Source organism: Oculina patagonica, chromosome 9 (assembly GCF_052425735.1).
Source record: "Oculina patagonica isolate OP01 chromosome 9, crgOcupat, whole genome shotgun sequence".
Lineage (NCBI taxonomy): Eukaryota > Metazoa > Cnidaria > Anthozoa > Scleractinia > Oculinidae > Oculina > Oculina patagonica.
The window spans coordinates 25,249,370-25,260,218 of record NC_135766.1 but is presented as its reverse complement, the minus strand read 5'-3'; the positions used below and the strand labels follow the sequence as shown (position 1 = coordinate 25,260,218).

The 10,849-nt window shown below is 37.3% G+C and overlaps 4 protein-coding genes across 5 annotated transcripts; all 4 read right to left on the bottom strand.

Annotated features, from left to right (window-relative positions):
• Positions 1–95: 95 nt before the first annotated feature.
• Positions 96–2,782, bottom strand: LOC144665162 (mitochondrial inner membrane protein Mpv17-like). Its single transcript, XM_078526335.1, has 2 exons — positions 2,565–2,782; positions 96–814 (listed from the first exon to the last, which is right to left on the bottom strand). The coding sequence occupies exons 1-2, from the start codon at positions 2,644–2,646 to the stop codon at positions 321–323; spliced, it is 576 nt and encodes a 191-aa protein (XP_078382461.1). The 5' UTR covers positions 2,647–2,782; the 3' UTR covers positions 96–320.
• A 27-nt stretch (positions 2,783–2,809) lies between these two features.
• On the bottom strand, positions 2,810–4,892 carry LOC144665166 (uncharacterized). 2 transcript variants are annotated; one of them, XM_078526340.1, is made up of 2 exons: positions 3,488–4,892; positions 2,810–2,914 (listed from the first exon to the last, which is right to left on the bottom strand). In XM_078526340.1, the coding sequence occupies exons 1-2, from the start codon at positions 3,740–3,742 to the stop codon at positions 2,849–2,851; spliced, it is 321 nt and encodes a 106-aa protein (XP_078382466.1). In that variant the 5' UTR covers positions 3,743–4,892; the 3' UTR covers positions 2,810–2,848. The 2 variants fall into 2 exon arrangements, with proteins under 2 accessions (XP_078382466.1, XP_078382465.1); XM_078526339.1 differs by lacking the exon at positions 2,810–2,914 and adding an exon at positions 3,184–3,309.
• Positions 4,893–5,675: 783 nt separating this feature from the next.
• On the bottom strand, positions 5,676–7,004 carry LOC144665560 (uncharacterized). Its single transcript, XM_078526812.1, has 2 exons — positions 6,679–7,004; positions 5,676–6,162 (listed from the first exon to the last, which is right to left on the bottom strand). The coding sequence occupies exons 1-2, from the start codon at positions 6,934–6,936 to the stop codon at positions 5,878–5,880; spliced, it is 543 nt and encodes a 180-aa protein (XP_078382938.1). The 5' UTR covers positions 6,937–7,004; the 3' UTR covers positions 5,676–5,877.
• A 1,200-nt stretch (positions 7,005–8,204) lies between these two features.
• LOC144665559 (uncharacterized) lies at positions 8,205–9,410 on the bottom strand. Its single transcript, XM_078526810.1, has 2 exons — positions 9,068–9,410; positions 8,205–8,784 (listed from the first exon to the last, which is right to left on the bottom strand). Exons 1-2 carry the CDS (start codon positions 9,311–9,313, stop codon positions 8,449–8,451), a joined length of 582 nt encoding a protein of 193 aa, XP_078382936.1. The 5' UTR covers positions 9,314–9,410; the 3' UTR covers positions 8,205–8,448.
• Between the last annotated feature and the right edge of the window lie 1,439 nt (positions 9,411–10,849).

Genomic DNA, 10,849 nt, shown 5'->3' with positions numbered 1-10,849 from the left:
TTTCCAAAACATTCTTGCAGATCTTCACAACTAATTAAATTGATCTACAATTTCACAAAATTTATTCTTGTGACATCATGAGTTCAATATAAAAAAAGATTATGAAAGAATACAAATTTTATTTCTTGAGTAACACAAATCATTGAATTCTTTACTATTTAAACACATGATTACACAGTACAGAATGAATGTTTTTGAAAAAGAAGACATTTGTAGCACTGCGGGCAAGCCATTTACACAGAAAATGTTAGTTTCCTTACGAGCTGCTGAATAAGGCAAGGAGAAGGAGGAGAGACAAGAGGAGAGAGCTTAAACCTGTTTTAGTGGATTGAGTTTACACTCTCTAAGGTAGGCTCGGCCAATGGCTTGTTAGTCATCCAAGACATATATGCATTCCAAAATATCGCCACTATCTGGACAAATCCCACACGATGCTGAATTGGAACAAATGTAAAATTAATTGTTTGTGCGAGAGGCCATATTTTATAATTGGTAATCAGTGCATCTGTGTAGCGTTCCTGGAGCATTTGTTTAATGTCACTGAGCCTTTTCCCAGCTAAAGTCTCTGTTACTCCAAAGAAGAAACAAATCATAACAGGAGCAAAGAGGCTTTGATCTAGAAGCATCTTCTTGAAGCCGGCAGTCTTTGCTGCTCCGGGCACAATTCTGTCAAGTGTTAGGTACCATGTTCTTAGTACAGGGCCGATAATTAAACCCACGACCCCCATGCGAGCTGTTCTGATACAATCATGATTAAAGCCTTTCCGCTCAACAAACTGTTGAGTAACAACATCACCAGCAGCAACAAGAACACCTCAAAAACAAGAGAAACAGAAGACAATATTAGAGTCATCATTTTTGTACCAGGTACTGTAGACTTAATCTTCTTTTCAGTCATTGTTTAAGCTTGTCACACAACACTCTCCCTCCTGAGCATACGTGTGACAAGCCCAAACAATGGCCATGAAGGAATCTAAAGTAGACTATGTGTAATATTAAATTAACCGTATTTATAGCTTATAGAAAGAAGTTAGAATGACTTTTGGTATCTTTGTTTTCTTTCTCAGTAGCTGATTGTTGAAAATTGTTGATGTACAACTTTTGTGTTATGCACCTAACAGTGTTAAGCCCGAGGGATGAGGGGTTTGGCTAACCACAGGAATTTGATCATGAGGCCTGTCCCAGGGCAGGGGTTTTGATTGTATCCAGGCATAACTAATCGATGATCAATGACATCAATTGGTAATCAAAGAGTAATCAATGGGTAATCAGTTGATTAGTCATTGATTATTGGCGATGATCAATGAGTAATCGATGAGTAATCGAAGCCCAAAAATTTTGTGGCCTATCGATTACTCATCGATGACAGCGATTACTCATTGATGTAATTGATTACCTATTGATGTTATTGATTACTCATCGATGACCCATCGATTACTCATCAACTATCATACTGCACACAAAAGACACATTCCTTGCTTTCTTGCTTTCTCTATGTTAGTCATATTTTTGCTTTAAAACTGACATTCTTGTTAAAGAAATTACGCCCTCACAAAAGGTCAAATAACCTTCCGGCATATCAAGACGTGAAGGCCTAAGCACAAATACAGATAATATTTCAATATTTCACTTTACCCAACTCTTTACTTAATAACAAAACAATTGAACAGGAAAACCAACCAGTCTGGAAATGAAACTAACAAGTACGAAGATAAGAATCGACTATGTGGTTATACTGGTAGATTTTGGTCGGTGGATGTTTGTCAGCAAAGTAAAACTGCTTCAGCTTAGGGAGACAGCCATCATAAGCACTTACATTACGCACCGGAACAGCTGCAAGCACTTTTACTTTCTGTACTTTTTTCACGTGTTACCATGATATTGTTAGATTGTTATAGCGTGTTATACTTTTACAAGTTCTGGTTTTCAACCACGAGACTATGTCGATGAGTAATCAATGCAATCAATGACTAATCGATGACAAAAAAATTTGTGGCCTATCGATTAGTCATCGATTACTCATTGATCATTGGCAATAATCAATGACTAATCAACTGATTACCCATCGATTACTCATTGATTACTCATTGATTTCATTGATGTCATTGATGTCATCGATTAGTTATGCCTGGTTGTATGTGATCCCCTGCGACAAGGTTTGAAGGACATTTGACCACCTTTCCTTGCCCCTTGGTGGGGATTTTGAGCAATTATTTTGTCCCACAGGTGGATAATTTGCTTTCTTTAAGAAATTGTCAAAATCCCCACTCCATGCCCGACCAATCCCTAGCTCCCCCCTCTCGGGCTTAACATTGATAGGGTACGTGCATTACCATTTTGTGCATATTTTTAAATCACTACAAAAGCATAAATTTTATATAAGAAAAACCTCTGAACTGGTTTTACTTTTTACCGTTTCACTAAGTTCCGTCTTAGTTGAAGCATATAAAAAGCTAAACTGTGGCTGCGAGCGGCCCACTTTATATAATTTCGCATGCAATGCAACGAGAGAAGCTCGCCTTGCGTTTTCAAGTTTCTTGTCGTTTCGCCTCAATCGTTCTTACCTGTTCCTATAGTTTGAGTTTTCCAGGGGTGAGTTATGAGAAGCTGTTGATATTTTGCCCAAGCTCTCGCTACAATCCTCATTTTCGCAATTTCTACACTCCTGTATCTTCCCTGGGCATTTCTTACGAAAGTCAATCCGCCATCTTGGATAGCTCCGAGAGGCTCTGGTAACCAGCATGACAAATCCAGAGCCTTCGGTTTTATTGTTCAGCGACATGTCATGCACCACCAGTAGATACGTTGTGTAACAATCATAGTGAATCTGCGCTGGACCTCAGAAGACTTAGATCAGTTCAAGGTCTCCGAACATAAGATTAGATATAAGTGATATTATTAGAATCCCACTTGGCTAAAAAAATAAAATAAATAAAATAAAAACGGTATCTTTTACCCTTCGACAGCCTATCGACAGCCCTTCACTTCTTCTTATAATTAACAATTATCCTGCGAAATCGCGTGGAATATCGCCTGATACTTAGGCCGAGTTGGCTAAAATCAGACGATATTCCGCAAGATTGAGCAGGATAATTGTTTTATTATTCAACAAATTGTCAACGAAACACATTTTGCACATAGAAAAACTGTACAAGATTTCGGACGAATCTTTGCAACCTACGATTATCGCAGGATATCTGTTATGTACGGATGACAGATATCGTTAACATTTTGACCATATATAATCTCGATATCCAGTCTTCCAGTTTCTTTGCAGAAAATAGGGTTATTTTCAATCCAGACTAGTTTCTGCAAGGGAAATGGTAAACAAAAGACCGCTAAACAAAACCCGAAAAGTCTCATCATTACGGTAAGCATACAGAAACGCTTCGTAATAATGGACCAATATTTTCACAGGAATCATTGTAATTCACGCCCAAATTTTATTAGTAATAAATAATCTCAACACGAAATGCTACCAACGTACCTGAAGTTCTGAGCTGTTGGGACTAGGGCAGAAATTACTACAGTTACATGAAATAGCTTTTTCTGGATCGCGTTTTGTCTGATCTAGCATCCATTGTCCTGTTTCACCTTTCATCTTCAAGCTTCTTGCTTCAGCATTTTGTTCAGGCGGTCTTGAAAGTTGCTGCGTGCTTCTGCATGTAACACGATTCTTGTAGAGAAGAAATGCAAAGAAGATCCAAAAACATACAGATGAAAAGTGTCTCCTCAGACACATTTTCACATATCTTAGCTTCTCTTTTAAGCTGCGAGTTTTAACTTAGAACAAGCCTTAGTAGTTAAGACAAAGTTAGTTGCAAAGATGTCCGAATTAAGATGGCGAGTGTGAAACGGTTGAGCGACTATGATCTCTCTTGAGTCTGTCACAAAAAAATCTGATTATTTATTTCCAAACGTTGTGGATAAATTAGGTCTTGCAAGACTTTGTTACATCAGGCTTTTACGTGGAATGAAGAAATATGGGGACACAAATAACCCTACAGTAAAATAAAATTTGTTATCACTGTACGTCCAAAATATGCCGATTATTTTTCAATTCTGTGCGTCAAAAAAAAAATCCGTGCTAAGTTGACCCCAATTTATTGTTTTTCGGGTTCAAAAACCCAGTGAAGTGCAACAAATGACCACTACAATGCCCATATTCATGACAGTGGCAGGTAACGGATTTTTCTGCATTAAAAAAATATGCGTAGCTGTACTGATCTTGCGAGACTTCTACTGCACGGAATTGTACATTGTTTTGCTTATAAAAAGTTCCTTTTCCTGGAAAAAGTTAAACGAACGTAACGGTACAAAGTGATATGGATAAAATGTGAAATTTATAACAAAACTCGGGTTAAGCCCAGCAAAGCAAACTACAGAAACTAGCGGTGACTAGCCTGGCTTAACTTAATTTTTCTTTAGAGGAGCTAATCTACAGCAGATAAGAGCGGTGATAAAATGATTCACAAGAGTATATTTTGTTTGTTTGAAACCAAAGCATGGAACTATTATCTTAGCTTTAAGGTTATTTCCGCCCAAGCAGTTTAAACAGACTTTATACTTTGCTTTTAACGTAAGCTTAGATGTGTGTTCGTTTCCAGCAATCCAGATTTTTTTAACTTTTTTTAACATGTATTTAGCACCTTGGTTCTGCTTGACTTGCTTATCAACGCTACTATAACAATGAACTATTCGGAAAACCCAAGCTCGTTATTACATAGAAATTCTCATTACTAACTGTCAGTCATTTCTTTGAATGTTAGTTCGGAGAATTTGGCGTTACATCAAGACGATATTTCCTTGTTGATGATTTTCTTTAATCTCATTACCTGCCAGCTAAGCCAATGTATTGATATTTTAAAGAGCAATTAGATAATGAAGATGAATTTTCCAACAATGACACAAGCTTGGGACAAAGAAAAATTCTGAGTCCTCGACAGGAATCGAACCCATGGCATTTCATACACCGGTTAATCAAGACAGTCATTTCATCGATTATTTTATCTACTCCCTAGAATAATCCTTTCAAGTATATAATTTACCAAGAGTTAGCAATTATGAGTATCGCAGTAGACCTTATAGTGCAGTTTAATTTGTAAAAACTTTTCTTTAGTACGTCTGAAAGAGTACGAATCATTTATCCACAATACTGCCCATATGTGATTCGCAGAAACCCAGACAATATCAATTGTATTGTACTTAAAAAATGACTCAGGGCACACCCAGTTTTTAGCTAATTCAAAGTCCTCGCTTTTACCTTCGGGAATGAGGGCTTTATTCGGACCCTGTTATTCCACAGCTCTTAATAGCAATTTTTTTTTGTTTTTTGATTGCATGCTATATTGTTGTTTTAATATGTACATTGGTTTTGAGAAGTTGATATTATTGTTATTTGCCTGTTTGGCAGTGTTTGGATACAGATAAGAAGAAATAATCTTTTTTTATCACAACTGAGAGCACGGACGAGAGGTTGTGACTGTGATCAGTCATTGGGCATATCCGAACAAATAAAGCGTTAATTTGTTTGGCGCAAAAGGCGAAATAAATGAACACAAACAAATAAGGCAGATAAGACAATTGTTTTGTGCAATGAGAGTTGCTGCGGACGTTTCAGAAAGGAAATGAAAGCCGGTAAATTTCAATATATTAAAGCACATAGATAATTAAAGTTCATTTCAAATGAGTTTATTTGTCTTTTACAACAAACTTACAACACTCACTAAGACAGAACAAAAAATTGTCGATAGCTTAAAACAACCAACACTGAAAAAAAAAACTCTCATAGAAAGCAAGAAAACCAAAGCTCTTGTTATTACCAGTTCAATTACATCACTTTATACTGATGAATAATGTCCCGCCTTGTTGTACGGATTACTTTGAGGGTTTTGCGGGTTTATAAGGGAGTTCCCCGAAAGATTTCTTGTCAATGCAATCACACATGCACTTGTACGCCGCGCGCATACAGAACCCATAGGTGTTCCCAGGCTCTCTTAGGCAAATGTAAAAGGCTTGGTTACATCTTCGGCAACAGTCGAACATTTCTTTGCAGACATACTTGCTCTGTGGTTTGTTATCACTTCTAGGTGGCAGCATAATGGCTGATGCATCGCGACACAGCACCGGGAAGTTTTCGTAGCTGAGATAGTTGTCAATTTTCTGCCAGAAAAGAAAAAAAGAAGATACGTTGTTTAAGTCATACTATACTCCATGATCCCTACATGAAGTTCCTACTACTCAAATGTTTGTGAAGATTAAATAAAATATTAATTGTTGTTTGCTTGTCTCGGCTTGTATTCTCTCATTTGGTATAAAAACATAAGAATTATTTATAGTTGAATTTACTAATTTGAAATTCTCCGTAAGGCGTTTAGCATTGTACCGTATTTTCTCGATTAAACGCCCCCGGCGTTTATTTCAAACTTGGCCCTATAGGGCCGGCGTTTATTTGAATTCGGAGTTTTTTCAGCCCTATGTTTCTAAGAAATGATTTTATTCATATTTTTACGCTATATAATTAGACATTATTTTTAAACATATTCAACCTTTTATAATTGTCTAAGGGGTTGATTTTAAATACAACTTGGAGACCCGGCGTTTATTCGGGGCCCGGCGTTTAATCGAGAAAATACGGTATATTTTGATACTGACATTTCCCTTAGCAATCGGACTTACCCGAACATCAGGTGGCAGCCTGCTACGATGGAGTGTGTCACATTCTGCAGGGCAGTTACAAGTATCATTCTGGCCGTCCTCTTGCACCCAGGGAGCATCAATGAGTCTCTCTTTAAAATCCGGCGATGGTTCATCTCGAGTCCTTTCCAGGGCTTCTAACGCCTCGTCGTTGTACAAATCTTCAAGAGTTTGTCTTCTGTAACCATGTGCGGCCATTATGACCAAAGCGAGAAGGCAAACAACTAAGAACGCTTTCATGTTGGTACTGAGAGAAGCACCGAATGGGAACGATTTTTGGACAAGCCCTTCTGCACTGAATGAGATTGGGTGTGTTAAAAGCTTTTATATCACGCCAGTTGCAAGGAAAATACGCGAAGTGTTTGTGGCTTGTTTTTGATTCGTTGTTGAGAGTGGCAATCATACATGCATGTATTAGTTAATATCAATTTGGTCGTTGTACTTAAAATATTCTCACGTATGTTGGGTAAGATTGAACGCTTTGATAAGTTTAAAAAAGTTTGCTTTTTTATTATATTTTGAAGAAGAAACAAGTTACAATTTTGCTTTTGCAATCCTTGTAAAATTCAGACTACTAAACAACAATACCACAGCGTTAATACAAAACTTTTCTCCATCAGAGTTTTTCCTGTTTGACTATTTACGTGACTTTTCTATGTATTTTTCCGTTTTATCTCAAGTACAAAGTTATATTTGACCCCAAAATAGGCGGTATGATCAGTTAAGGACCGTGGCATAACGTTTTTCAGACAGATACATCATAGCGTCGTGCAGTATTGGCTCAAGGGCAACATTTTAGTTCAAGGGCTTGTCAATATTTATCTTTTATTTCGGGGAAGAAAGGAATCGATTCTTTTAAAATATGTCAATAATATCGGCACCACAAAGATCTGCTCAACTAGAGCTTATTTGGACAGAAATATAGTAAACTGTAACACTGATATTATGCAATCGGGAAAAGTTTATTTGGTATACAATAATAAAATTTTTGTGGTATTTTACGACCTCAACACAACGTTAACTGTAGCAAATATGGGCTTCCACTGCAAATTATACATTGTATTCACAATTTGTCCAGAGTGGTTTTCGAAGTTTTATAACTGAATACTTTAGAGTGCAATTCTCTAATAATCTTGTTAACTGCCTGTTTTTATTTGCTTTTATTTACTAGTTTAGCTTATTTTAGATTGTTTTTTTATTGTAAAGCCACACGTCTGTTGTGACTAGCTTCTTAATAAAGACTTTAAGACTTCTAATATTATTGTTATAGTTGACAACAACTCGAGTATACATAAATCAGAAAGGGGCGAATATTTTCAGGAAAATGGGTGTTGCTGATATATTTATGTTGTGATAATAATTTTTTTTTTCTAATATAATCGTTATAAACATTCAATTTCGCGATAGACCTTAAAGATACTTATGGGAGTTTGAGGGGTCTTATTTTAATTTGTTTTATATTTTCAGATTTTCGTTCATAAGAAGAACCAGAAATGACTGAAAACATCTTTTCACACATATTTTCACACATTTATTGAATAATTCACATCATTTTACAATTAATGTCACAAAAACGCAAGCTGTAAAACACTTTGCGAGTTACCATACAACTAAACAGCAGTTAGTAATACAAAAAACAATATATTTCATGGGAACAAAGAGCGAAAGCAAGGAAAAAACACTGCAGTCGTTCCCAGTCTGCTTTTGTCAGTAGCGTACCGGCAATGTTCAGGAAAAGTTTCATCGTTCGTTTTAAGGACCAGTCGGGCCAGCCGTCGGAGTTGGTTGAGTAGATGTAGTTGGACCACCGCCCGGACTAGGGAACGGTGGAATCTCAGGTGGAGTATGCTTTTCCATGCATTTGCAAATGCACTTGTACGATTGGCGATAGCAGAATTCTGGGCCTCCGTTAAGACTTCCCACTCGGATCATGCAGCTGCTGTACTCAGCATTACAAGCTCTGCAGCAGTCAAACAGGTAGAGTTGTAGGAACTGACATCTGTACAGCGGATCTCTGTTGAAGACAATCGTCGAGGCCAACACGCAGTTGATAGGCCTCGCTTCAAATTTGTGGAAGCTCTCGTTTTTCTGTTGAATGAAGAAGAGAGAAAAATGAAAATTAGAGATGATGTCTTTAAATGAATGAAGCCGGAATGAATCATTTCACTTTCATGCCTATAGTGAGTTTCTAATAGTAGCTAAGAGACTATGTGTGTGTTGATAGTTCGTAAAAAGGCGTGGCGCAGCTGAGATCTAGAACTTATAAAGCGTAAACAACGACATGCATTTCACTTCCAATCCAAAGTATAGCAATGTCGGTCTTTATTTGTGTTGTAAAAGTAGAAATCAAACACTAAAGAGTGATATTTACCTCTAGAAAATCAGGCACTTCCAGCTTGTTGCATGTTGGTTCACAGGGAGCTAGACACTTGGTCGACTCGTCATTTTGTGGATCCGGCGCTCGGATGGATTCGTCTTCGAGCTGCAAGCTGGTTATTGCGGGAAGAAGAGCTCTATGCTCGGGTCGAAAAAATCGTTTAACATGTTCTTCAGTGCTGAAGGCATTCACCAACACAATGGCGAGCGAAAACGTTACAAGAAAGCTAAACGTCTTCATAGTGGTATTGTCTGCTTGTTTGAAAAATAAGCACAAAAAAATCGATGATGTATTGCCTCTCTGCAAGTTTTCCTCGACTGAGAATACAACTTTGCTTAACTGAGCTTTTATACCGCAGTTCAAAATGACCAGTGTTTTGTGTATTGTTCAGTCTGCATATTCGACCGCATTCTTCCTTGAGTGGGTTTTCGTTTGATACGTGACATGACGCTGTCATGTCAAACAAACAAACCCAGCCAGGAAACATCGCTGAACAATAGCAGCGCAGGCCCGAAAAACAAGATTGGACTCCGCGTAATTAATCAGACAAGATCGTTCATTTTCAAACCTGTGAAATAGTTCATTTTGAAATTATTTTATTATCAAATTTGAACTCGTCCTACGACCATCAACTCCTGTTTCATTGTTTGCATCATGGCTGTATTTCATTTTCGCTAGCTATAGTTTCACATCAAAAATATCATATTTGCTCATGGTTCAGTGAAGCATAAAAAGTAGAATTTCCTTAAATGAAATTTTTAAGGTCACTTGTGATCAAACAGGAACATTTTCTTCGAACACTATTTAGAAGAACAACTATATACTATCGAATGAAAGAGCTCATAACGACTCTTATTGCCTCAATTTGTTATATTTTTGATAACGTGCCAACAGATCTTGCGAGACCTCAATATTCGAGTGTGTGATCTTAGCCAACTCATTTTACTGCCATGCCCAGAAATAGGAAAAGAACTTACACTGATTTGAATCTGTAGCAGGCGGGCTGTGTTAAGTTAATTATCAGATGACAATTTTGTACTGGCTCTTTTTATGCATCAATGAATCTCAATTGCTTGTTTCCTGCAAGTTTTTGCACGTAACTGCAGAGAACATGAAACAGCTATCAAACTACAGCACTGTCATATGCAGCTTAGACAGAGCCACAGAATATAAACTGTTTCATGCTGTAACATCAATTTTATCTGCAGAAGATGTAGTGTCTACCGACAGCAACTTCTCGATAAACATGGCTTAACATTAAACACCAACACTATCATATTGTTTCAGAAAATTACTTAAAAGTTTCAATATATTTTTGAGCACCCTCTCAGACTTGGAAGTGGTGTCGGTAGCTGTCGACAGGCAACGCTACACGCTACATCGGTGTTTTAGCGATGTTTTCGGACATGTTTCAAGACAACGTCAATAATGCGAAGAGCTTTTCTTTCAAAATACCGCGGCATTTTGTTATGAGTGTTGTCAAAATCAACTCGTTTCAACGTACATTGTATTTTTTTTCTCATCAGTATTGCAGCTTTCGATCTCACGCAGATAAATTAAAATTTCGAGATGGTCTGAAAACCTTCAAGGGCCCAAAGCCTTTTCAACGCATTTTTAAAAATTTTCCTTGGCTACAAGTAATAGTTTTTGTTGGTTAAGAGAGATGACTCCTTTCTGTTTATCTATTTATTCCAAAACTACCATCAAGATGATAAGAAAAATCTCCCGGCTTTGAGAGTATCTTATGCATCAGTCAATTGAAACCCCGGCCACCCG

Coding starts and splice junctions, on each gene's coding strand:
- LOC144665560 (XM_078526812.1), bottom strand. CDS start 6,936: ATGAAAGCGTTCTTAGTTGTTTGCCTTCTCGCTTTGGTCATAATGGCC. Junction 6,163..6,678: donor GGCTGCCACCTGATGTTCGG/GTAAGTCCGATT, acceptor CTTTTCTGGCAG/AAAATTGACAACTATCTCAG.
- LOC144665559 (XM_078526810.1), bottom strand. CDS start 9,313: ATGAAGACGTTTAGCTTTCTTGTAACGTTTTCGCTCGCCATTGTGTTG. Junction 8,785..9,067: donor AAGTGCCTGATTTTCTAGAG/GTAAATATCACT, acceptor TTCATTCAACAG/AAAAACGAGAGCTTCCACAA.
- LOC144665166 (XM_078526339.1), bottom strand. CDS start 3,742: ATGTGTCTGAGGAGACACTTTTCATCTGTATGTTTTTGGATCTTCTTT. Junction 3,310..3,487: donor CCAACAGCTCAGAACTTCAG/GTACGTTGGTAG, acceptor TTTCCCTTGCAG/AAACTAGTCTGGATTGAAAA.
- LOC144665162 (XM_078526335.1), bottom strand. CDS start 2,646: ATGAGGATTGTAGCGAGAGCTTGGGCAAAATATCAACAGCTTCTCATA. Junction 815..2,564: donor AACTCAAACTATAGGAACAG/GTAAGAACGATT, acceptor CTTGTTTTTGAG/GTGTTCTTGTTGCTGCTGGT.